Here is a 27,400-nt window from a genome sequence, read left to right on the forward strand (position 1 = left end):
TACAATCAAGTTAAGATATATACAAGTGGATTCATGGGTAAATGAAGACGAACGAGATATATAGGAATGGAATCATGTTAAAAATATACAAGTGGTTCCTCGATGGATGAAAACAAACACAACATACATGCCTACAACACAGGTCAAAACTAAACCACACAGACGTGTATGGTCGTGTTTGTGTGTGTATAATAGATAGCTATTGGGCGAAAGCAACAAACAAGAAACGCAGGCAAGCAATCACGAGAAGTCCACAATGTTTATTATTATTATTATTATTATTATTATTATTATAAAAAGATATCCTGTCATTAGTATAAACAATTTACAATATTTTTAAAACCTCTATGTGATCGGCGGGGGAAACAACCATTTCGGCGGCTGAAAATGCCAATAGGGAATGCCGTAATTGGATGAAGTCCACAATGTTTGGAACATTAGAGAGCCACGTAGATGTGTATGTGTATGTGTACATATTGTGTGTCGTGTATCGTGCATAATGTATTGTGTATTATGTATGTGTATGGTGTATTGTTTATGTATATCTGTATATGGTATATGTATATGCATATGTGTATTAGGTATATGTATATGCATATGTGTATTGTGTATGTGTATGTGTATGTGTATTTGGTATATGTATATGTATGTTGTATATTGTATATCTATATAGTATATGTATATGCATATGTGTATGTGTATGTGTATTTGGTATTTGGTATATGTATATGTATATGTATATGTATATGTATATTGTATATGGTATATGGTATACGGTATATGTATATGCATATGTGTATATGGTAGATGTATATATATGCATATTGTATTGTGTATTGTGTATTTGGTATATGTATATTGTGTATATGTGTACTGGTAATAGAAGCAGAATAGTATATGTATATGTATATGTATATTGTATATGGTATATGGTATACGGTATATGTATATGCATATGTGTATATGGTAGATGTATATATATGCATATTGTATTGTGTATTGTGTATTTGGTATATGTATATTGTGTATATGTGTACTGATAATAGAAGCAGAATAGTATATGGAGACACATGTGAAGCAGTAGAGAGAGAAGATAACATTCGTTTTCCTACGTTGGAAAACGAATGCGAATGTTATCCTAACATTCTTGTGTTTTTTTTTTTGTTTTTTTCCCATTTTTTTAATGTTTTTTTTTGTTTTTTTTTCATTTTTACGCTTATCTACCTCATAATAAATAGTTAATCCAAAAGTATGATATTTATCATTCTTTGAGGGTGTTTTTCACGTATGGTACGTATGGTTCATACTATGTGTCATCTAACAATTTCTTAACATGAGTATCATCACCATGACCACCACCACCACCACCAAAAGCCTGAAGCTACAAGCAAATGCTTTCATAAATTGAGTTTATGTACATTTTCTCTCTCCTCCCCTGCCCCTGCCCCTGCCTCATTTGTGCCCACTTAAAGAAACTTGGGCTATGGCTGCTATCCTCCAAACCGCTTTCCCTGCTTCTGTGGAGAAGCACAACCCTTTCCCCTCCGATGGGCTCTCTCTCACCCCTCTCAGATCCCGCCCTTCAAACCTCTGCTCCACTGTTGGCCGCCCATTTCCTTCCATCACTTGCTCATCCTCCACCATTGTTCAGCCTCAAACGGTTACTCCAGGTACTTCTAGTCACTAATTTTTTTATTTTTTTATTTTTTTGTTTCTTGGTGTTTTCTTCCAAACTGCTTTCCTCTTTGAGGCATATGATGTGTAGTTGTAGGTTTGTATATACAATGTGCGTGTCTGTATACATATGATATAAGTGTATGTGTTGGGGTGTGTATTTTCAGACGTGTGTGTTTCTATTTTAGATGTGTGTGTATTTTTATATTTGTACAATGTATTACAAAAACAAACCTGTATAGCTATCTATGTGTGTATAATTATGTATATGTGTATCTATATTAAAAGGTGAATTGGTCACTCATGAGATTAATAATCAGATAAGGTGAAGCCAGAGATCCTTCTCAATTTTAGATATGTGTGTATCTTTATATTTGTACAATGTATTACAAAAAAAAACCTGTATAACTATCTATGTGTGTATAATTATGTATATGTGTATCTATATTAAAAGGTGAATTGGTCACTCACGAGATTAATAATCAGATAAGGTGAAGCCAGAGATCCTTCTGAAAAATGAACGATCGTCCATTCGCCTTGCACTTCCAAGCAAAGGCAGGATGGCTGAAGACACCATCAATTTGCTTAAGGTACTACCAACTTCCATGTTTCTCTTTCCTCGAATTGAAAGAAACAAAACCATATTTTTTTCCTCTGATTCGAATTTTTGTTCTAATTTTCAATTTATATTGGGATACATGTGTATACTAATTCATACTAAGGATCTTCAGCTTTAAAAATGTAAATTTCATCTAAATTTTTGGTTGGATCATTTATTAAAAGTAATAATTCTTCATTGAAATCGGGTGAAATTATTTCGTCAATATTTGAAGGATTTCATTGTAAAATATCTAAAGTTTAGGGGGTATGTATAAAATCATTTTTGAAATATAAAGGGGATTTATTATTCTTGCAATAGTATATCAATGATCTTGGGTTTATTTTTGAACATATATTCAGATGGCCTACTTCCAAGCCATACACTCATTTGTAAAGATGGATCATAAATCAAAGTTGGGGTTCCCAAAGGCCCCTTTTACATGAGAGCTCTTGCCCTTTTATACAAGCTGGAAACCTTTGAAGGTCCCTTTCACATTATAAGCCCATTGACCATTGACCAGAAAGTGGCTTTTAGTGGATGTGAAGGGGAGAGAATGAGTACCAAAAGGTAGCCCTAAAGTTGGGGTACCCAAAGGCCCCTTTTACATGAGAGCTCTTACCCTTTTATATAAGTTGGAAACCCTAGAAGGTCCTTTCACATTATAAGCCTGTTGACCATTGACCATTCCTACCTAAGAAAGAGTAGTTCCCCACAAATTACAACATGCCATGCCTCTTACATTCATTTGGCCCATTACCAATATTTTAGATTGGATATTCTGAGTCTTATAGGGTTGTTTAAAATGTTTTTCTAGTTTAATAGGAGCAACCTAAGGGCCTTTAATGCCACGCTCCCCATAGCAACACATGTCCATACATTCATATGTAAATATCGTGACCTAAGGATTAAAATGATGGAATATATAAATTCTATGCTTACTAGTTGTGGAATGACACTATTATATCATGTTATCCAGCAAGGATATATTATGTATCCAATTGTATAGAACATCTGGACCATGTCTAGTATACACATGTGTTAAACATGAGAACTGCATCTTCATATCTTCACTATAGAATATATTATCCCAGGTATTTACATTAGGTATGCTACTTTCCTGCATATTTACATTAAGTTGGTTACTTTCTGTTATTTTCTTGGATATTTACAGATGTATGTAATTGTTTCAGGACTGCCAACTCTCTATCCATAAGCCTAATGCTCGGCAGTACATTGCGGATATACCAAGTGTAAATTTCTTGAATCCCTAAACCATATTCCAAATCTATGAGCACTATATATTTGATGGCTATGTGCAGCTTCCAGGGCTGGAAGTTTGGTTTCAGCGTGCGTCGGATGTGGTGAGGAAGATAAGGTCAGGGGATGTGGATCTGGGAATTGTAGGATATGATATGGTGTGCGAGTATGGCGAGGTAGGCTATTTTATTTTCCCTCTATATCTTAATTCTTTATTCTCTACCAGTGAATGGCAACTATATTATTTTGTCTCAATTGACCAGGGAGATGAAGATTTAATTATAGTACATGATGCCCTTGCATTTGGGAAGTGTCATTTGGCTATATGTGTAAGTTTTGAGTTTATTTTTGATTCCAATGATAATCGAGTCAAATTAGGAAAGCTTGATCTTTTGGGTTCAATAATATGATCATCAAATCCGGAAATTCATTTATTTTCTCTAAAGTACAAAAAAAATGCAGGTCCCAACATATGGTATATTTGAGAATATTTCATCAATGGCAGAACTCCTTGCGATGCCTCAATGGTGTGCAGAAAGGCCATTGCGAATTGTGACAGGCTACACTCATGTTGGTTTTCCTTTTCATACTTCTTATGCTTATTTTTGTACATTAATTGGAATGGTGAAAAAACCGATTTTGAATAAATTTGCTTATATACAGCTAGGAGAGAAATTCATTAAAAAGGTTGGTCTTAAGCACGTGAAATTGAGTACAGCAGATGGAGCCCTGGAAGCTGCACCTGCAGTAAGGATTATTCTCTATACGCTGTAACTGTTTTTATGTGCTATCTTTCTTATCTATACCTATTGTTTTGAAATAAAATTCTACTTGATTCATCTAAATTGAAGTTTTTCTTTTGTGAGTGAGGTAAGCCTCCTGTGAACAATATGAATGTGCGGGTGTACAATATTCTCCTCATGACAATAGAGAGGCCTCTCTCTCTCTCTCTGTATCTGACAATAAAAACCTTAACAAATTTATGGGAAATGGCTTTCGACAGTTTCCAAATTATTTACCATTATTTTGTTGAAATGTAAGATATGAATCTTTTCAAAAAGAAAATGATAAGTTATGGAAATTAGTTACTGGAGTTTTCTTTTATGATCTCCTTGACCATAAACCAGGAAAAGATTGAAAAACAAAACTGAAGCGTGTTGGTGAAGTACTGTTTGTCTTAGTGACATGCCTAAAAAATGCAGTCCAGTATGGCACACTTACCGGTACTCCAACATTTAATAGCCTGACATGGTGATCATCAGTTGCTGTAGAGGACAGTTGAGAATCATCTCATCAAATTTATTGGATATATATAAAAATCATCATATCATGTTCTAATTAACTGGATATGTTGAAAGCAACTTTTTCAGGTTAAATGCACTCACATTGAGTGGAATGTGTTTAAAAAGGCTAAAACTTATGTAACACTTGGGAATCTCTATTGATGATAGCTTACGTGATGTAACACTTGGCAGATGGGTACAGCTGATGCCATTCTTGACCTTGTGAGTAGTGGCACCACTTTACGTGAAAATAATTTAAAGCAAATAGATGGGGGATTAGTGTTGGAGAGTCAGGTGAGATTCCGATTTCCTATAAATTTTCTTTTCTCGCTGTATTTTATGACGCACCTTAGAATAGAAGGCCATCTGATGGATTTTCTACAGGGTGTTCTAGTTGCAAACAAGCAAGCATTGCTCCAGAGGCCTACAGCTTTAGAAATCACCCATGAGATATTGGAGAGGCTGGAAGCTCACCTTCGGGCAGAGGGTCAATTTACGGTAACACTTTCTAATGAATATATTCCGAGGTGTATTTTGGTGCAAATAATATAGCTTTTCATTTCAATTTTGGGGGGTTTTGTTTGTCTGTACAAGGAATCATATCTATGTATACGAATTGCAGGTGGTTGCTAATATGCGTGGGAAGTCAAGTCAAGAGGTTGCAGATTATATCTTGAACTTCACAGATTTCCATGGATTACAGGTCGTTATCCCGCCCATTTCGTAGTCTATCCATGCTTTTAATGAGCTTTTGAAGCCCTCATAGGTTGAAAAATAAATTACCTGTTTTTTTTGCATGAATGATGCAGGGACCAACCGTCAGTCCAGTGTATAATAAAGCAAATGGGATTGTAGAGGAGGGTTATTATAGTATTGTCATTTGTGTGCCTAAGACTCGTCTTTATGATGCGGTAAAACAGTTGAGAAAGGTAAAATACTTCTTGATCATAATGTGATTGCGATTTTATCATACTACACGACTACCCACTGTTCATGAATTGATTTTGTTGGTTTCTGACTTACAGGCTGGAGGGAGTGGAGTTCTTGTATCTCCATTGACTTACATATTTGATGAGGAACCGCCTCGGTGGCTTGAGTTACTAGAGAAACTCAAACAATTCTGAGGATTGCCATTGCATCATCATCACCATGCATGTTCTCGGTTTAGGGCATTCATTGTAGCTGAATTTTGAGCATATAAACTTCATATAAACTGTTTAGAAAAATAGATCAAAGATTGAAAGTTTCCAGAGGCTCTGTCATAATCAAATAACGAAAAAACTTCCATTGCCTGTCTTGTGGTTTTTTTTTTACCGGTTTGCCCTGCTTTATCTGTGGCCCTACTTGATCAATTGTAACGAAATTTCAAACATGGTTCTTTTACAATCGTGGGCCATGCCTCGAATTTTTGTACATGGCTAGAATGAAGGATATGGTTCAAATGTTGTTTACTGGTCTGATTTGGTGAAAATCACGAAGAAGGATTCACATTTTCGGAATCCCCTTGTCACATCAAGAAGTTGTTTTATGTCAGACATATTCATATTGATTGTTCTCTAACGGAATATTGCACTCTTTAAGGATTGTGTCTTGCGCTCTTTTAAAAAGAACATTCCAAAAAGAGATGGGTGTATTCCCTTGTCCTCCCAACCTCGTGACATGAATGCATTATGCATACTAAACCTTCACTTAGGTATGTGTGTCTTCATACACTTCAAGAGATGAGAAAAAGAGGTGCGCATTCCCTTGTCCTCCCAATCTTTGTTTGACATGAATATATTCATGGTGTTTTGAAATGGTTTCATCATAGTAATGGTTGTGGCATACCATCCCCCTTAAAGGATCAATTATTCTCATCGATGAAAAAGTTTTACTTTCCCATTTGCAAGGAGGTAAAACACAAGATGGCAATTACACAATTATGGTTGTGACACACCATCTCCCTTAAAGAATTGGCCATCATCGTCCATGAAAAAGGTTCTAAATATATATTGTATCCTTCAAATATTGTACAACACTTGGATTGTGGATACAAAATGGTAATTGACCAATAAAATTCAGCTCAAATGAGCAAAACTTATTCATTGAACGCTTTCGTGAATTATATGCAGACTCCACCAAATAAAAATAATTTTCTGAATCTACCTAATAAAGACACACATACTCTTAACATATCTTCCATCACTTGGCCAACCCTTCTACCATTGATTTTTTTTCCAACAATGGTTTATATTATGTTTAAAGCGATTGACATGAAATTGATAGAAAAACAGGAATTGGGCCACAACCAAGTCGAATGCAGAATAGGGGCAACAAGCAAAACAAAGAGAAACAAGAAAAATATGTGCACAAGATATATTGTGGAAAACCCCAAATAGGGTAAAAAACCACAGGTGCCCACAAACACCAAAAAATATCACTATAAAAGAGATACACAACGAAATGAACACACAGGCATTGACCTGAGTTCATTCACTTCACTGACTGGCAGTTACAACGAAGACACTCTCACACACTTCGTCTGTTTTGGCTATGGAGGCAATGACCTCGCACGCGCTAGTTACACACAAGCCACTGTCGGACAATGAACAAGTCGACTCTACTCATAAAGTTTGCTCTAGTTATCTTTATACTTAGATAACTTACGGCCTATTTACACAACTGGCCTAAATAGGCTCAACTCAAAACCTATTCACATATTTGATCTTCTTCCCCGATACTTGTCTAGAATTCGGCCCATCCGAAAGGGACCTAATTCTCAACAAACTCCCCCTTCACTTAGGATGGGACTTCACTAGTTCGACCCTACTCTGACATGCTTCTAGCCTTTCAGCCGACAAAACCTTTGTCAGCATGTCAGATCGTTCTCCGATGTGTGGATCTTTGTCACAACAAATTCCCCTTCTTCTACCTGCTCTCGGAGCCAATGATATCTCCTTTGGCTGTGTTTGGTCCTTGAGTGGTAGGCCTTTGTAGCACCTTCTCGCAGTCGTCGATGTGTGCTGCCACGAATCGCCGGCATCCGTCCGGCCCGAGTGTCTCGTCCTTCTCTTCCAACGGGCACCCCTTGATCGGGATGTCGTCTAGAAACGGCATGGTGATGTCCGGGATACAATCCCTCAGTACCTTGTTCATTGCATTCACCATGTGGGCCACCGAGTTAGTCCCTCCTTGTGGCAGGGTACACATTCGCACTAGGCTGAGGGGAGTTCGCATCGTCGTAATGTCTCTGCTCTCCACGACTAGCTGGAACTGGTCATACCCCGAGTATAGATCACAGACCTAGTAAATCGACCTTCCGGCGAAGGCCTCCGCGAACTCGTCTATGGTCGGTCCGATTCCTGCGTTCCGAATGGTCACTCTGTTGACCGGCTGCAAGTCTTGAATGAAGCGCATCGTTCCGTTTTTCTTTGGTACGGTAAACCATCGGTTCGAGTATGGGGCACTCGACGGTTCGAGAATGCCCATATCGACTTTTTGCCTCAATAGCTCCATCAACTTCGGGATGTGAGCTCTCGGTACTGGAATCGGCTTGAGATTCCACGGCACATGCGGTACCGTGAATATCACCATCGGCTCCACGATTGTCGGGTCTACGCACCCGATCTCTTCCGGTGAGAATGCGAAGGCTTTCCCGTGCCTTCCGAGCATTCTCCGAAACCGGTCTTCTTCTGCCGGCAGTAGGAACCCGCCCCCACCGATCTTGAGCTCCCGGAGCGTCCCGTCAGTGAAGGTGTGTCCTATGCAGGCCGGATCTCGCAAACTGGGGTCCGACGCAACCCCTCTGATCCGGGACTCGCTTCCCTCCGGTAAGGGTGCCGCGACTAGCCTTACCTTCCGGTCCACAGTCTTGTACTTTGTGCTAACCCGGGCCGTCCGATCCGGCTCGAGCCCCTATCTGAAGTTCGTGATGACTTCGTACATCTCTTCGGAACATACCGGTATCGTCCGGTCTTCGTTAAGGTCTTCTCCGGCTACCTTCCTCAGCATCCCCAAGGTGTCGTCGAAGGAGACCGCCTCCATGGCTCCGCTGATTTCCTCGTCCAAGCCGAGGACTCCGCACGCTCGAAGTCGCTCCTCCGCCCTTGCCTTTTCTCGGCCAACGATGCCGACTATCATACACCCTCCATTGTTGGAGAAGCAAAATTTTCTACCTATTGTACAAGGTTTCTTCGGTTTCGGTTCTATCGTAGAGCTGTGGGGTTTTCCCGAGTGTCCGGACTGTCTCGGCCCCACGCCTTGGCAGCCCTCTCTAAAAATCCTCTCGGTTCTCGCCACCGAGGGATTCGCGGTTTCGCTCGTGGTTCGGCCGCACCGTCAGAAATTGGACCGAATGGCGCCCGTCCTGGCTTTTGACCCTTGCGTAGGCCGAACCGTTGTCCAGCACTTTGGTCTCCATTCGCACCGCTGTGATGTATGGTTCCCCTAATATGACCGGGTGCGAGGACGTCTCCTATACGAAGAAGTGCTGGTCAATCTCGACGTCGCCGATCTTGACTCGCACATTCGGGCGGGCCCCATGCAGTTCCTCGGTGGCGCGCGTCGCCGCCCGTATCTTCCACCCGTGCTTGGTGTTGATCGGCCATTTTCCCTTCTTATAGAAGTCCATGGACATCAGGTTTATTTCCGAACCGCGGTCCACCAATGCCACCACCGCTTCCTGAACATCTCCGATCTTTACCGGGGTCTCCGTGGTCGCTCGGGCCTAGTGTGGCCTCGAATAGTGGCTCTCCGCCCACTCATCTTCCAGCGCCATGGCGTTGATGTGCGTCGTCTGCACCTCCACCGGTCTTTCCGGTTCCGTCTCCGTCGACAGCCTCTTCCGTTTCACCAGGTCCACAATGGAGTCGTGGAACTCCTTCTTGGCGATCCCTAGCACCTCCCGCAATGACAACTCCACTTTGCTGTCGAGGATCCGTTCTTCTAGGACCTTTCGTAGGTCCGTAGTCCTTTCTATTTCCGTCCCCAGTCGGTATCCGCCCTTCCTGGGGTTATCTTGCAAGCTGGGCCCACCGGCATCGTTCCGTCGCTGCCCGAATCGGGTCTCGTACCGTTGTGAGGGCCCAGCCGCTCTGGCTTTCCCCACTCGTTTGTCTTCTACCAAAGCCTCATAGTTCCGGCAGGCGGCTTCTACGAAGCCCGTCTTCTCCTCGACCGGGTCGCTCCACTCGGTTACTTCCCAGACCCGTCTCTCGGCGCGGTCCGCTTCGTCTTTCCTCAACCGTGCGCCGGCGAGGCCTTCCAGCATTGCCGACCAGAATCCGTCTTTGCTCTCCTTTCGGGCCTCGCTGCCCCCGACCCGAATGCCGGTCGACGCCGAGTAGTGGATGGCCTCCACGTGTCGGGCCGCTGCCTCTTCCATCAGTCTCTTCATACCTCCTCGCCCGTCGTTTCGGTTTAGGGCCCTTTTGGTGTCGCCGGCGTGCACCCGGCCTTCCCACAGGTACACCACCCGGTTCCTCAACGCCTCTGCGAAATCGCCGCAGTCCTTCCGAATGTGGCCGACCTCGTCACACCACATGCACCTGTTCCCTGCTGTCGGTCGTCGGTCTCGAGCCGGTTCACCGCTTTCCCTCCGAGTCTGGGCGATCTGGAGATCCTTTATCGCCCGCGTCAACTCCTCCAGCGCTGCTCCTTCAGACGAGTCATTGACCATGCCGGTCGAAGCCGAACCGGTTCCGAGCCACTCCCGGGTCTCTGCCCTTCGCCCTTGTGGTGCCGGTTCAAGCCTCCTTGCTGTGACAGAGCCCGCTCCGGTCGCCCCGTTGTCAGCCCATTCTCGCCGTTTGTCGAAACGGCCACAGACTCTCTTAACCGCAGTCCAGTCAGTCGTCAGCTCGTCTTCGGTTTCTAGCAAGGAGCCGACTTGATCCCGGTCCCGCTCGTCCACCGACTTGACGAACAGTAGGACCCGGCTCGTATCCAGGACGGTTCGGTCAAGCGCCGAGAGGCGCGCAAAGCGTTCCTCAAACTCCCGGAGGAGTGCCGACGCGTTTCTTCCTTTGCCGGGGGACTCCACCCATTCCATGAAGTCCCGTTTCGAAAGCCGGAGCACGTCGTCCAGCCCGTATTTCTCTAGGAGTCGGCCTTCGAACTCCTCCGAGGTACGACTCTCCGCCCGTACCTCGAGCACCTCCGCATGGATGCTCGGCATCGCCACTCGAGGGAACCCGGCAAGACGCCTCTCTTCCGGAATGTCCCGCATCAACATTTCCGCCCCGTAGTACGCCAAATACTTCGTAGCATCCTTTCCGCTGAACCGGCCGATTGTACCGACAACCGCCTCAATGGCTCTATCGAGGGCGCCGGTGCCCTCGCGTGTGCTCAATATCCGATCCACGGCCGAAGCCATGGCCTCTGCAAGATCCGACCCTTTCATCTTCTACTCTTCTGCCGCCTCTTTCACGTCGGGTTCACCAAGATGTCGAGGTAATCCTCGCGGATGCGTGGAACGAGGCGGGACCTCGGGGGTCTTGTACCGAAGAGCAAGAGAGAAAAGGAGAGGGGAAGAGACCCACAAGGTGCGAACGTAGATTCACAGGGACACGACCCTTCGACACAGAGACGCGAGTGCGACAGCGACACAGAGAGACACGAATGTATGTAAAATTATATAAACAAGACAAACAACAAGAAGCACGAAGTCGGTTACAACCGAACAGGCCGGCGAACAAATGTCGATGCATGTTCGTAAACGCACAGAAAGAAAGGAGTAGGTTGGAGGTGCTGCCGGAAGCACTCGGGCATTCCTCAGAGCAGCGCGAGCCTCCCGAAACCTGCACAGAAAGGAGCTACAGAGTATGGAAGAGAGAAGCCTTCGGCCCGCAATCCGATAGCACTTCGTCCTCGACTCTCTGCGATCCTTCGCCCCTCCTCGTCTCCCTCCTTTTATAGGCAAGGAAGGAGCCGTTTCCCCTTTACTTCCTACCTACCGAATCTACCTGCCTAGGATCTCCTATGTACAACATAAGGCGCACGTGCATGAAGAGCCGGTTCCTACGCTCCGGTGCACCGATTCCGCTTGTGGACGATTTTCTTCACGACAGCATTTAGTCGATTCTGGCTATGGATACAACGACCTTGCACGCGCTAGTTACACACAAACCACTTACACTCACAACTCAAACTATGAACAAGACGACTCTACTCATAAAGTTTTCCCTAGTAATCTTTATACTTAGATAACATACGCGTTATTTACACAACTGGACTAAATAGGCACTCAAAACCTATTTACATATTTGATCTTCTTCCCTGATACCTGTCTAGAATTCGGCCCATCCGAAAGGGACCTAATTCTCAACAGAAATTTCAACATAGATTTTTACCCTTTCAACCATAGTATGAACCATACGTGCATTCGCATTCGAGTATGGTAAACACCCTCAAAGAATGGTAAATACCATACTTTTGGATTAACTATTTATTATGAGGTAAATAAACCTAAAAAAGACAAAAAACGCACACAAGAATGTTTGAATAAAATTCACATTCGTTTTCCAATGTAGGAAAATGAATGTTATGCTAGACGAACCCAAATTTACAGACTATGCTTTCAATTACTCTCGGACTGCTATAGACATACATATATCCCAAAGCTTTAGTAATAACCATTATACATGGCCACATGCCTTATGTCGGTGGAGGAAATGCCCAGATCAGTGCCTGATGCCTCCAACGTATACTGCCATTAATCATGCATAATACCTTCATCCTTTCCCATCTCTTCTTAAAAACCTCTTGCTTTTGAAAGATTACATCTGAAACACCTTTGATAGTATCATATTCTCCTTTTAGTGTATGCACCAAGGTCACCCAAATCTCCTTTACTACATCAACAACATTCCATTGAATTTGTTGAAATATCCTTCAACATCTACTAGTCCACAAAACCCATTAGGTTATTGAACTAATTGTCTCCTAAACCACTCCATTTTGGACCAAATTAATAGGCATACATGGCAACACTTCCTCAACATATTGACCTCTTGTATATAATGCAAAGTTAGCATTTTCTTTTTCATAATCTTGTACCTCACCCTTAATATCAACCCACATTATTGTCCCCCATTTATATACTCTAGAGCCATACACCTCATGCAAGTGACGTAAAAACCTTTTCCAAACCAATTTGGCAACCATACATGACCATGAAAGGTGCTGAAGAGACTCCACTTCTAACCCTCAAAAATCACACATCTTGCCACATCTTTACGATACATCCAAACCCTAACAGGAACAGCATAATGAACAATCAACCATCTAAATAGAATAATCTTCTTTGGAATTTGCATAGCTCATACCCATTTCCAAAATGTTGTCATGTGAGTAGGATCAACATTATAAGTCAACCCTGTTGTAGCAGTTGTCGGCCAATGGGGTACCCTATGTTGTATCATCTCCCTTCCCAATCGAACGGAATATTGAAAAAACGGAATCGGCCTAACATCCTCCCCAGAATATGATCTACGTAGCCACTTCCATTCACCTTGGTCCCATTCCAATTCACATAATGGTTTTCTCCCCACTACCCATAAATCCCACCATGGATGAACATCATTAGGATCAGGGTTGAGGACTCAAACCTTATCTACCTTAGCTAGAATTCTAATAGGTTTTAATATAGCCTCAACCAAACATTCATCTTCCCGGAGAATCGTCCATGCTATAGAAATCATAACTTAAGAAAGTATCATTATCTCTAAACTTCAATTTTGCCATTCATTTAATTTCTTTCTTTGCTACTAAACTTCAATTTAGTGCACTACTTGGCAAACAAGATAGTTCATAATTATCTCATGAAATCAATACTTGAAACATTCCAATGGTTACATGTTGGTGAATATTAAAAATGTTATGGTTAACATTTTGTAATTTATTATCTCTATGTTGTTTTAGCTCTAAGATATACCTACCTAGTGTATTAATATATGGGGTATCCAATAGTTGGGAGAAGGTGGGAGAGGCTCCTAGTATGTCTTGGTTATTTTTAACTTATCTCAATGTAAGGTGGACACTTGCATGTAAAGTGATACTCATCCTCTATCACTATGTGACATGATCTACATATTTGTTCTTCTTTGGGTCCGTTAGCATGACCATTCTCAATCTCAAGTTGGTGAGATGATACTCTAAGGTTGTCCACTGGAGACTAGAAGGTCATGCATTCAACCCCTATGGTCCATAGTTGCACCTAGAGAGAGAGAGATGTAGATGACTTGGTAATTGCACATGGGCTTCTAGTAATTAGACAAAATATATATGGTGTAATAAAAAGGAATGGAAGTCAAACTTTGATCCCAACTCCTAGGATCAGTAGTACAACATCTTAACAATATGATAAGCTAATTACAATGAAGCTCAAGATGAAAACTGACAAAGGAAGCTTAGAAGAGGCAAAAAATGTAATCTTTGTTGTCTCTTACATTATTTAGGGCTTTTCATGCTAACGTGGCCACAAGATCAATTGTTTCTTCCCTTTTTATTTGGTTTGTTGTTCTCAAAGATGAGACAACATTTGAACATGTTATCCTATAAACTTGTCCAATTAGAAAGATATGGGAAATGAAATGTACAAGTACTTGGCAAATGGAGAGGAGCCATTGTCTCACAATGGTCAACATCAACATGAATTGTTCGTGTGGATTGTCACACTTAAGCCATTATATATCACTCAGAATTATTGGAAATTATTCAGTTTCTTTGATGAGTTGAAGCAATCAGTGTCTATCTTAATCCGGATGTCAACTTTGAAGTTGACTACCAATACCTCCATTTTAAGCTGCAGTTGTCTTGCGCTTCAAGGGACATAGTCAACTACAGGGAGTTCAATAACTAGTGCAATTTTGAGAGTAGAATTAGAACTGCATTCAGTATATCAACCAAGATTTTGGCTTGCATTTAAATAACCCCTCTTAATAGTAAGAAGAAAGCCGTTATATTAAGATTAAAGTCTAACTCTCCTTATAAAGGTTACATGATGTTTTTTGTTTACCAATATTTAAAGCCTACTTGGCGAGTTTTATGTTTTAATTCATTCATAACACCCAACACTCTACAAATGGGAGGCAGTTCATCACATTGTGCTTCGCACATAATGTCTTGTTTAATACAACCTTGTTAGATACATATTCGTACAATTGGTGTTGAAGACAAAGGTTAACTCAATTAGTAAGGTGTACACGTTGCTAAGCAAAACAAATTACAAGAGATATGTGTGCCCTCTTGCTTGCAATTTATAATATATATATATATCCTTTCTTGAACGCAATATGTATAGCCTTTCTTGATTGCAAGATAGTGATGCTAATAACAAGTCTTTTGAAAAGATGTGAAGAATTCATGTTGTAATGCCTCCTTTGCACTAATCCTATTTCTTGGATCTATTTGCAAACATCTCTCAAGCAAATTAAAGAGAGACGGTGGCACCAATGGCAATATATCCGACCTCTTTATGTTTTTCTCACACCAATTCTGCACTGAACAAGGCTGTAGTTTGGATGAGCTAACCTCCTGTAAATGTTATTCATTGTTAATCAAGGATTAGAAAATGCCAAGAAATCATGTATGTTTTCAAAACATTAAATGGCATCAAAATCAGTCGAGAACCACTGCTCAATTTGACATTAATAACAGAAATTTCCTTCGGTAAACCCTCATTATTGCAGCAAGAGAAATGCAAAGAAACTAGGCATTCCTAGTGGCAAAGGCAACCTATGGTAGCTTCAAGTACAATAATAAAAATTATGACAGTATATTAAAACTCTCTTACCATGCGTATGGATATGACTTACCTGTTACATAGTTATAAACCTTAAAGAAAGGCTTGTATTAAAGTGTAACATACAAATTTTCGGTGTGACCAACCCAATTCTTGTTTATCACCAAGGTATCTAGTCCACAGGAGGGGGGGACACAATTATTTTAAGACGAACAGGGCTCTATATTCATTAGCAGAGATCCGTTCAAATTTGCAATAGAATAACTTATGTCATGTGGTGAAACGATAATACATTGTCCAACAGATACCCATGCAACGTTTCCATGGAATAATAGTCCATAACCTGGTGCGTATGAGAATGTCCATAAAAGCTAATAAAATGTTCAATCATACCCTGCCTCAAGTATCTCATAGTAAGCAAGGAAACATGCTCCATATCATCCAGAATCTTATATTTCTATGATGACAACGAATAAGGATGGCAATCATATCATATTACAATGAAAAAGCTTACCTTGGGGAGAGTAGCTTCGCGATTATGTTCCTTTGCCAGTGTACAGATTGCATCACTGCCAGAAAATTGTGATATATCCAATAATGACCTGTAAGCGAATGTGACTGTTTAGCAGTAAATTTCTGATGTAAGAAAGATAGAGAACGTATAGTAGACATTTCTTTGGAAGTAATAAATGTCTATAGTATTTTGTATGTAGTACAGAGTATTTGGTTAACTTTATTGCATACTGTAATGTCTCCTTTATCAGTTCCCCGACTACAAATTGAGTTCTTACTGGTCTAGGTTGCTGGAGAATGAAAATGGTGACTTCCCAAGAATAAGTTGAAAGAGACTGACCCCAGCTGACCAGATATCAATCTTTTCATTCTGAAAAGGAGACTTCAAAAGAACCTGAAACTTGTGTATGAACATTAGGACCTACACCATTTGACTATATAATACTTCCCTATTTAAATGTATCCCTTAAAAAATTACCTCTGGAGCACGATACCCTTTAGTACCAGCACATGGCCCTTCTTTTCTCATTTTTTGCATCACTGAAGAAGTACAAACATGATAATTATCAAAAGAATCAACAAAGAGAATATACAGAACATTTGCTTCTATAATGCCACATGGATTACCTCGAGCTTTAGAGGGATGGCCCAATTCAGGAGTTTTTACGTACGACAATCTCGAAATAGGCATAGTGCTTTGCAATAAGCTCTGGTCTACTAAAACCTTTTGATGTTTTCTTTTCTGAGGTGCAGCAACTCTTTTTTTATAAGAACTCGGTAAAGCAGAAACAGGTGGTTGTGGACTCTGTTGATTCTTCTGTACAAATTCCCATAGTTCCCGTCTACCGAACCTTGGAATCATTTGCTCACAATTCTGTGTATCACCATTCTGTTGCTGCCCCAGGGGTGACTGGAAACATACAAAGATTTTTTGGATGTTAAGCTCCAACTACACATTTTAAGGCAAAAAGCTCTGAAATATTCTGTGTTTCTCCAAATGCCTTTAACCAATAACCAAAAGAGAAATTAAATTTACTATCTGGTCAATTATGTGATCAATTCATCCTATTTCTCTCAGTTACATGTTATTAGAGTAATTATATGTCAAATCATCCTTTTTTTCTTAGTTATGGATTAACTAAGGGCAGTTAGTGAAATAAACAAAGCTCAGGCATTTGGGGAAAACAGACGTGATTAAGAGTTTTTTCTTACACAAAATTCACGCAAATGTATAAAAATGCATTAGGACATACCCATTGCGTGCTTGGCTTGGATCCTTTCAAGGCATTTGTAGCTCCCTTCACCAAAGAACTTTGCCCACTTGCAGGAGATGACCTCATAGAAGAAATTTTAGGAAAAACATGACCAGAGCTATCTAGACTAACTTCTGGAAAATGTGACTTGTTCCGTTGACGGTTTGGTGTCAACTCAATATAATTGTGTGATTCAGAAATATTTGATTGTGTTAATCGGCTGGATAGATTCGTATCACACGTTGGAGTACTAGATGGAGTGGATGTTTTATCTTGAAAATGTCCAGTTTCACGATTTGATCTGTTGCAATATTTAGGCATTGACCGGTGCTCCCGAACTATGTGCTTTGAGGTTGACTCAGTCTCTTGTTGAGACTTTTGTACATATTTATATGTGTCAGCACCACCTTCTGTGGTTTTCTTTTGGTACTTCATTCCTATAAAACCATACAAAAAGAAACTAGATGAAATTTCTGCAATTTGCATATGGATAAAGAAAATCTGATTACACTTAGTAAAGGAGCACTTATATAGTAGCTTGGAATATCAACGCATGCATAGGACATAACATTACTACTATCATCTAGTGGAAAGATGATGAAATCCTTCCACTCAGATTATTATTTTAGGACATAATCATCACCAAAAACACACAATACTATAGTCTTATATGTTTATAAATATATTGACACTCATTGCACACATATATTGAACAATTGGATATATCCTAGACTAGAGAATATCAATTTTAAGTTTCACTATGGAATGATGACTCATTCATAGAGAGATCCTCTCAATGGAAGACCTGAAATCTGAAAAATATGGAATGGGCCTTCATTTTGGTCATTTATGGCATACATATCAATCAAGCTACCAAATAAAGAAAACTGTTTCAATCCTCCTTATTTCACAATCTGAATTCAAAATTACAAATACAAAAGTTAATGATATTTCAGATACTGACCGCCTGAAGAAACGTGCTTTTGTTGAACCTGCATTATTGGAAGCAAACCAAATCATGCCTTAGATTAATACACAATATAAGCATCCAAATAGGCCATAACCATAATTAGATAATCATATATTATAACTGAAACAAAAGTATACTACTGATGCAGATAACTGGAGAATAATCCAATGGTCTAATTATCATATTTAATTACTGTCACAAAACAAAAGTCAATAAAATAGAATCAAACCGTCGCAAGGTTAAAATCAACGAGCCAGCCATTCCGTCTCTCCCGAGAAAATAGAAAGTTTCCTGGCTTCACATCTCGGTGAATGACTCCCTGCACACGTTTGCAACAATGTGAATACCATGCACAAAACCCTAAGACAAGCACATAAACATATTTGGTTTTACAATGGCAAGCATATAAACAAAAATCACATAAAGAAAAATACTCTAGGAAAAGGCAAGCACATAAACGCAAAATAAACAAAAATCACTGAGAAAAGGTAAAGCAGACAACAGCCAATAGATCAGGGAGACTAGTTTATAACCACAAATAGTTCAAAAAGGAAAGCATATACACGAAATTAGCTCAGAAAGGTAAGAACATAAATCACTGTATATTTCAAGGTGGTCAACACACCTTGCTATGGAGGTAATCCAAAGCTTTGAAAAGGGAAAACCCGTATGTCTGCAACTCCGAGATTGTAATCTCTTTCTTCAAGACCTTAAAAATAAAAAAAGTACTTCATAAGTTACTTGTTTAGGATTAGAAAGTATAAAAAATTCACATAACATATTCACCTCAGGTTTTTCATGTTCTACATATTCTAAAACAAGGCACTGTCGGCCAGACTCCTCTATTACATCTACACATCGAGGAATATAATTGTGGCCACTACAAAATGCAAATAAGATGTGAGAATTCAAAAAAAAAATTCAATGGAATCCACCTTAACACTGCAGTGGCCCAAGAAATCAGTAACTAACTCACCCATATTTTTGTAGCACCTTGATTTCGTTTTGCACATATTTACTAGAGGTTTTCTCATAGGGATCTACAAACAACATTAGTACCAATTAGAAAAAATGACTTAGATGTTGAGATTAAAATATTAATATAAGAGTTTTGACTCCATTCAGAGATGCTCACACTTTATTGCACGTAGTTTGCCATCAATTTTACTCATTGCTTTATATACTGTGCCATAACCCCCTGCAGAAGATACAAGACTTGATCAATATTTCTATTGTTATTGATCATTAAACAATTTCACTAACATAGCTTGAATGAGTGTATGTACCCGATCCTTCAATGGACTCCACAATAAATCCTTCAAAGGAAGGCAATTTGTCATCAAGTGGCTACAAAATCATTAAAAGATAGTGAGGACTTTACTGATAGAGTTTATATAATCAACAGTCTAGGAATATATATATATATATATATATATATATATATTAATGGATTTAGTATGAGAGTGACCGACTATGGAATAATGTATCTCTATAGTAACCAAAGAAATCTTTCCAAAGGGATGGGATATGAGACCAAATGTGTACATCAGTCTATATACAATTATAAAAACAGTGTGTATGTCAATGTAATAAACATGCCTAGCATTCCCCAAATGCACTAAATGGGGAATGTTAAGCATCAGTCTATATACAATTATAAAGACAGTGTGTATGTCAATGTAATAAACATGCCTAGCATTCCCCAAGTACACTAATTGGCCCAATAGGAACCTGACTTGAACAATTTTTCATAATTTGTTTCCAGAAGTCATCTTAAATTTAATGAAATCAAATGTGTGCATATGAATAAATGAAAGAAAGGCATCTTTACTGTAGAACACCCTGAAAACATATGGTAACACTAGAGAGAGAGACTATGTGTGTCTATGAGTAATGTAATGACATGCTTAACAACCTCCCATGTACATTAATTAGGCCTAGCCATAAAAATACCTGACTTGAACAAGTTTCCATTACTGGAAAGCAAGCAAGGCCTGTCTCTTGGCTTCTTGGATGGCCACTTGCTTTCTTTCGCTTGCCTAACTTGCTCGCTTGCTTAGCATTCTCTGGTTTCTTTGGTAACTTTGTTGCCTTACTCCTCATCTTTGCTTCCTTCATATTCTGAGGACTGATGGTAGCATTTACATCCATATCAAGATTCTCCAGTCCAATCTCCATCTGCCATTTCTGATTCATAGAATGATCAATGGACTCTTTCAAAGCATTAACACTACCGTCTGTGCACACTTGATTTCCCAGTAGATTTACATCTGCCACTAACATGCTTGTATTCATTACTGTCTCCGCCGATGAAGTATGCATTGTTGTTTGGGCCACATTGAGATCTACATCATTCGGTATTTCCGTAATAACTGAACCGTAAAGAATTGACTTATCATCCATACAGTCTGGCACAATAGATTTCTCAAAATTACACCTTCCGTTTATAGGGATTGTTTTATTAGATGTCATTGCTACCATAGATACATAGGGATCAAGTTCTATTTTGATATTTACTAAAGATGCAGCAGTGGATGATTCCGCTGCATAACATTGTTTATTCATATTTCGATATTGCTTCCTTTCCAATTGTGTAGGGAACTTATAAGCTTTCTCAATGTCCAAAGATAAACTTGAAGCATTTGAATCCTCTACTTCTATGTCAGTTGCGTTTGAACACCTCTTCTCAGACAAATCGTTCATGCCAGATGGACGAGAATTCATTGTTATTGAAACGTTTGCTTTCTTCCTTGGAGAGAGAGGTGTTTCCTGAATACATCTTTTCTGAGGGAAAAGCTTACCATGTGAATTGGTGGAGAGGTTCGAGTCCGTCTGGAATCCATAGGTTATAAGATGAGATTCATGAAGATCCTCTTGCGTTTCTGACAATATTCTCGAAGATGGAGAGAAGCATAGAAGTCTAGGGAGGGGAAGCGGCATTTCCTTGGGAAGCGGCGACGAGAATGAGCAGTCTTGGAACAGGAAAGGTGCAGAGGGGGGGGCGTACCTGTGCTTGGCGGCATCGAAGAGGTCGAAAAGGAAAGGGGAGAAGGTGACGTCGCCGTTTCGGGAGAGGCTGAGGGGGGAGAAAGGGAGGGTGCAGAGCCATTGGATCTCCGGAGGGGTGAAGCCGAGGGGAGGGGAGCGGCGGGAGAGCTGGGAAGGGGAGGAGGAGGAGCCATGGCGGAGGAGGAGGCCGACGAGGATCCAGGCGCGGTCGCTGGTCATCAGGGACTCCTCCTGGGGGGAGGAGGAGGGAACCGCCGCCGCCATGGAAGAATGCAGCAGCAGCAGCTGTAGGAGAAGCTGGATCAAAAGAAGCAGGAGCAGGAGCAGGAGCAGCAGGAGCAGAAAGCTTCTTCTTCGCCTTCTCTTCTGCGTCGATCGTCGTCGATCGTCAGTCTCTGAGAGAGAGAGAGAGAGAGAGAGAGTTTTTTCTGTTTTTGTTTTTTGGAGAAGAAGATCAGAAAAACCAAAAGAAAGGAGAGAGAGAGATGGGGTGGTTTTGGCGGGAGAGGTCGTGGGCCGTCGGATCTTCTTCGTCTCCTCTGCGAATCTCAGTTTTCCGATATTCCATCGCCCATACCCCTCTCCCTCCTCTCTCCTGCTTTTTGGCCTTTTGCTCTTGCTTTTTTTTTTGTCTCTGTCTTGCATTTTTTGCTTTTTGCCTTGCGTTTTGCTCTTTGCTCTTGCTTTTGTGCTTTTTGCTTTGCTTTTTGCTTTGCTTTTTGCTCTTGCTCTTTGCTCTTTGCTCTTGCTTTTTTGCTTTTTGCTTTGCTTTTTTGCTCTTTGCTCTTTGCTCTTTGCTCTTGCGCTTGCTCTCTACGAAACCTCTAGAGCAAACTCCCATGGACATTAAAATCTCTCTCTCTCTCTCTCTAAAAGCACACAATTTATACTAACTGTATGTAAAATCCACTTGTTACAACTTCTTAGTCTTCTCCGCCTAGGGAGAGAGGGACATCTTGTAAAAGCCATTAGAAAACCTCGATGTGCACTTGAGGAAATGATCCCCACATGCTCTAACATGCAGAAATTCCACATAAGAATGCCTTTCAACTTCTTCATATAGGCTTTCACCCCATCCCATGTCTACTATCAAACATGAATGCCTTATGCATATATCCAATTGTGTTGTAGTCCCCAATATCTTAAACATTGGAACAATATCTCCACCTTGTCATTTGGACCATTTTTGAACATACTAAGAAAAAACCCCATTGTTGAGGCCTCAAGTAATAGGGGGTTTAAGCTTGCTAAATGTTTGATAAGTACTTCCAAATGATCCGCGCTATAGGACATTTAATGAACCTATGTGTATTGCCCTCCAATGGAATGGTGCAAAAGAAGCATGTACCTGACCCTAGTCCTCATTTCTTTAAGACTGAACCTAATGGGAGCCCACCAATCATGATTGTCGACATGAATACCTATGCACAAAATGGCAAATGGGAATGCCAACCACATTGTTATATATATGCCACCACCTTGCATTCCACTTACATGCATTCCACACCTTTTCTACTTTAGGTGATAGCCAAGATAATGATACCATTACATGATGATACAATATATTTGTAGTGACCTGTAACAAGTGTGCACCATCCTCTTCACCATTCGGTATTTGTCAATCCACCCAAGGTTAAATATTTGTTTCCATTTGCAAAGATCCATGCAACAATGATATATCTTTTAATTTCTCCCAAATCCATAAATTGGATGATATATGTACATAACATCGTTTGACATTTTCACATTTCGACAACCTTTGAGATCATTATCAACCACATCTCCCAAATCTACAACCCCTAATCGAAATAAACGATTGAATTAAGATCATCTTCATGTTCGATTGTCATTGTTACCACAAGTTTTTCAAGGTTTGATCTTCTTATTGTTTTTTTTTATAAGGATATACATTATCAACTAGAAAACAACATTATGGGTTTTGTAGGCGAGCCACGAGACATCTAATAGCAACAAGAGTAGCATGATATATATCATGTGTCAATTACATTGTCAAGGTAGCATGATATGTATTTTGGTAAGATAATAAGATAGCGACATGATATGTCTAGTAAGTTGTTTGCTCCTTTGCAATTTCTCTTTGAGAATCCTCTTTCCTCACAATGATGATTTCCCACCAACAACATCAATTTTACAAAAAACAAAAGTTGATCAGAAAACTTTCATCTGCTGTTTGTGCAAAAATGGAAGCATGGTGATGAGATCAAAGGGCATTGTTTTATATTTAAAAGAGACAGTAATTGTAGGGTTATCAAAATGATTGTAAATCTATATTTGTAGGAGCACATTGCTAGTGTGCACAATCTCAAAGTAGAAATACAAATAATATTTACAACAAGCCTAACCTAAAACACCTTGGTGGATATTTTAACTATGCCACTATCTCTTAAGTATGCAAGAAGTTTGCTCATCTAAGCTCATGAATCTTATCTATTCATTCGGAGTTCGAAGAATTATGAGAAATAGTTTCTAATGCTAAATCGTCATCAGATCGATTTGACAATATCTCTTGAGATAATTATTTTCCAATCTCACGAATTTTGGTACATGTAACCACTAACAACATATCATGGATGCATCACATTTCCACGAGACTTGATCATTTACGTGACTAATCAATAAGAAACATCTCTCCACTTTCAAGGTCTCAACGACAATCCATATAGGCTTCATAATTAACCCCTTTAACATAAGCATTCAACATTCCTTCCTTTCTCCCACGCATTAGATTTCCATTTCTATGTGTTTAACAAGGAGATATAAGGTGCAAATTATCTCCTATCAAGTGCCATTGCACATTGAAAAGATTGTGTGTCAAGTTCTACAATAGTCTTCCATGCAAACAAATTCAGTTCAGAAAGGTGTATTTTCCATTACTTAGTTCACAGCTTAAGTATACTTGCACCAGTAAAACATATCCCATTAACCAAATTTGTAGCTCAATGGATGGAAAAACACATTAAAACATTTCATACATGACACAATAGGATTCTTCACAAGAAATGAATGACATAATATAAGGACAGCATTCAAGAATGTGTTTTGCATTCATTGTGAATTATTTGGCATTCTTTTCAAAATAAGCAAGTACCATTTCATCAAGGCCTAGGTCCACATACCCACGACCAATGATGGATTCTCTCATATCCATGTGTGGACAACCTTGGCATTCATTTTGATTGCATCTAGGCAATCACATCAAGATTGAGATTCATTCAAATTCTAAGTGTTTGGATTGGTTTCTTGTGGGTGAGGAGGGATTCGAACCCCCAATACCGTGGTTCGTGGCCACGTGCTCTATTCCCCTGAGCCTACAGGCCCACCCAAATATTTGCTTACTGGCCAAGAAGAGATAGGAAGAAAGCTGAGCAGACCTTGATCCCTGATTCCACGGTGATTGACCACAAAAGAAAGAAGAGAGAAGAAACTGTATGGAAAGGTCCTGTAGGCAGAAATTTCTGATTCCATATACTTAACATTGCATTGTACCCCTTTTAAATACAAACAATTACATTGTAACCCCTTTCAATACAAATATTGCATTGTACCCCTTTTCAATACAAATGAAATAACATATATTGATTGATAGCCCATCTTATTGCATCTTTTCAACATGTTGGTGAAGTATACACCCTTGAGCAATCCAAGTTCCATGTATGTTAAGAGACCAAAGAATTCTAAACAACCAGATATTGGATAGATAATTTTCCATTCGTCTATAACTGATCCACATTTGCTGTATCAAAAATCAGCCAACATAAAGCAACATGCATTTGTGGAATGCTTCCTGGGAGTTTGGCATGAGAATTTCTCAAATTCTATGTTGTATATTGTGCCAGCATGCTTTCAAAATGCACAGATATATGTGACATCATTTGGCATATATTTGATATTCTTTGTTGCATCCAATCCGAACAATATCAAAGTTTCTCTCGATCGAAAAATGGACCTCTGAAGCAAGCTATCAATACAATACCAACAGCATGAGATGTTTCATTTTTCATTACCAGAAGACTGTGGTACAGATCTTTTGCTTGTTTCATGTACATCTTTCCCATTTGACCCAAATAATTAACAGCTTTGAAGCCATATACATATATTTGGACATACATGGTCTCCTGCATTTTGTGAGAAAAGTTCGAACTTCATGTTGCAAGGAACTTCCATTTTCAATACCATGTCCATTCTATCCATTCTATCCATTCTCTAAGCATACTTTCATTCCTCCCAGAATGTCACGATTTGAGAAACACAACTAGCACCATCACCAACTAGATTATGCCATCACTAATTTATGATCAAACAAATTGATATCTCTGGACAACAAAAGATTAATAGAAAAGCAAAATGGCCACAAATCTCCCACACACAGAAAAATTACTCTTTCTTTGATGATTAGTCGTCAGTCTCCTCTCATGGTGAAGCCTCCAAAATCCAAGTCTCCGGTTCCAAAGTGTTGCCATAGCTTTTGACTCTCAAATCGAATGATACGATGAGATGAAGGTTCAAGACCTTCATTTTCTTTACCATTGTTAAAGTTTCCATTGGGTCTTCTCACAGAGCTTCCTTCGTCAAACTCCACATCTTCAGTCGGAGGTCTCTTGACACACATCCGGGACTTCAGATTCACAAGCATTCTCCATAGCAATGATGCAGGCAGCCTTATGAATGTGAGTGCCGCAAGATGAACCAGTGCCAAAGGGCAACAACATACTGCTGCACAATCCACCGTGAATCTCGATGCACATCTACAACACATATAGTCATGTAGTTTCTTCTTCTTTGTCGTCTTCTTCTTCTTCGTCTCCTCTTTCCAAGAATGAGGCTTCGCCGATGATGATGAAGAAGACACATCTTCTTTTTGTATCGAGGATGATGATGGCGACTTCTGATTTCCTTCCCTCTCATCATCTTCACCATTGTCATTGTCATTGTCATTGTCATCATCATCATCACCATCATTATTAGGATTTTTTGCATGCTTACCTCTTTCATTATGTGCATTCATGTGTAGCATCCTATGAGCTTTTCCTCCATCATCATCACCATCATCTTCTTCTTCGTCTTCATTCTGTTCGTCCAAATTATATGCATTTTGTTGCCACGATCCATCATGTGTGTGACATGATTCCTGAAACCCATTGATGTTCTCATTCCGAACATGCCGTTGCATTTCTCGTCCTCTTCTCTGTCTGAGACCATAGCTTTCCATCACAGGAGCAATGTCATGCTCTGACTTGAATGAAGAAGAAGTCACTGGGGATGAGGACGGGATGAACTTATTTGAATCATGTTGATTTGTGCTTCCAATTGTGGTATGCTGTTGACGTTGACTTGTGTGTCCAATTGCTGTAAGTTGTGCCACTTTGCCTGTGTGATGTTGATTTATTATACCATTTGTGTTATGTGTTTGATATTGATTTCTGTATCCAATTGTACTATCAATTGATGAGAATCCCAAAGGATTTTCTTCCTCTTCGTCTCTTGGAGAATCAATCAGGAAAGAAGACAAGGATGGGGATGATTGGAGGGCTTTTGAAGAAGAAGAAAAATCAGAAAGAACAGAGCCAGATGGAGAAGATCCCATTAGGGTAAAAAACAACTGCTTCCACCAAATGCCAGTCTATCAAATGATGGTGATGACGATAAAATCCTCACCCCAAACACGTGGATTGACATTAGGATTACATTCGTTGCCTTTCAGATGATTCTGATACGAAACCCTGACCCTAAACACATGAATTGGCATTAGGGTCACTTGCATAACAGTGGGTTCAGATGATCATGATGACGACGAAACCCCAACCCCAACCCTAAACACAAGAATTGGCGCGAGGGTTATACACATAGCAGTTACTAATTAACTTATGGGTACAGATGATGATGATATTGAAACCCTAACCCTAATCATAACGCTAAACAGAGGTTTCAATATCATCATCGTCTGTATCATAACGCTAAACAGAGGTTGTGGCATAGAAAAAACAGAATTTATTTTCTATGGCCTTACTTAGAATGGAATTTTGATTGATTCGTGATTTTCACTTGTGCAGAGAAGAAAAACAGACAGATAGCTAACTGAATCTCCAAAAAAAAAACAAA

At 40.0% G+C, this 27,400-nt stretch overlaps 2 protein-coding genes across 2 annotated transcripts; one reads left to right on the forward strand and one right to left on the reverse strand.

Annotated features, from left to right (window-relative positions):
• The first annotated feature begins 1,458 nt into the window (after nt 1-1,458).
• LOC147850506 (ATP phosphoribosyltransferase 1, chloroplastic-like) lies at nt 1,459-6,106 on the forward strand. The gene is made up of 12 exons (XM_087336501.1): nt 1,459-1,670; nt 2,161-2,264; nt 3,466-3,525; nt 3,595-3,708; nt 3,796-3,861; nt 3,995-4,102; nt 4,196-4,279; nt 5,008-5,109; nt 5,200-5,313; nt 5,438-5,518; nt 5,625-5,744; nt 5,841-6,106. The coding sequence occupies exons 1-12, from the start codon at nt 1,484-1,486 to the stop codon at nt 5,937-5,939; spliced, it is 1,239 nt and encodes a 412-aa protein (XP_087192627.1). The 5' UTR covers nt 1,459-1,483; the 3' UTR covers nt 5,940-6,106.
• An 8,854-nt stretch (nt 6,107-14,960) lies between these two features.
• On the reverse strand, nt 14,961-21,519 carry LOC147850507 (uncharacterized). The gene is made up of 14 exons (XM_087336614.1): nt 20,225-21,519; nt 19,558-19,618; nt 19,407-19,469; nt 19,248-19,311; nt 19,058-19,151; nt 18,897-18,980; nt 18,501-18,590; nt 18,266-18,293; nt 17,302-17,738; nt 16,676-16,958; nt 16,527-16,588; nt 16,327-16,442; nt 16,050-16,137; nt 14,961-15,327 (listed from the first exon to the last, which is right to left on the reverse strand). Exons 1-14 carry the CDS (start codon nt 21,497-21,499, stop codon nt 15,121-15,123), a joined length of 2,952 nt encoding a protein of 983 aa, XP_087192740.1. The 5' UTR covers nt 21,500-21,519; the 3' UTR covers nt 14,961-15,120.
• Between the last annotated feature and the right edge of the window lie 5,881 nt (nt 21,520-27,400).

This window comes from Azolla caroliniana, unplaced genomic scaffold (assembly GCF_043228905.1).
Source record: "Azolla caroliniana isolate FFs.n. ecotype wild unplaced genomic scaffold, voAzoCaro1.0.p SCAF_21, whole genome shotgun sequence".
Taxonomy (NCBI): Eukaryota; Viridiplantae; Streptophyta; class Polypodiopsida; order Salviniales; family Salviniaceae; genus Azolla; species Azolla caroliniana.

Coding starts and splice junctions, on each gene's coding strand:
- LOC147850506 (XM_087336501.1), top strand. CDS start 1,484: ATGGCTGCTATCCTCCAAACCGCTTTCCCTGCTTCTGTGGAGAAGCAC. Junction 4,280..5,007: donor CCCTGGAAGCTGCACCTGCA/GTAAGGATTATT, acceptor AACACTTGGCAG/ATGGGTACAGCTGATGCCAT. Junction 5,110..5,199: donor GATTAGTGTTGGAGAGTCAG/GTGAGATTCCGA, acceptor GATTTTCTACAG/GGTGTTCTAGTTGCAAACAA.
- LOC147850507 (XM_087336614.1), bottom strand. CDS start 21,499: ATGACCAGCGACCGCGCCTGGATCCTCGTCGGCCTCCTCCTCCGCCAT. Junction 19,470..19,557: donor GGAGTCCATTGAAGGATCGG/GTACATACACTC, acceptor TATCTTCTGCAG/GGGGTTATGGCACAGTATAT. Junction 19,312..19,406: donor CAAACTACGTGCAATAAAGT/GTGAGCATCTCT, acceptor TGTTGTTTGTAG/ATCCCTATGAGAAAACCTCT.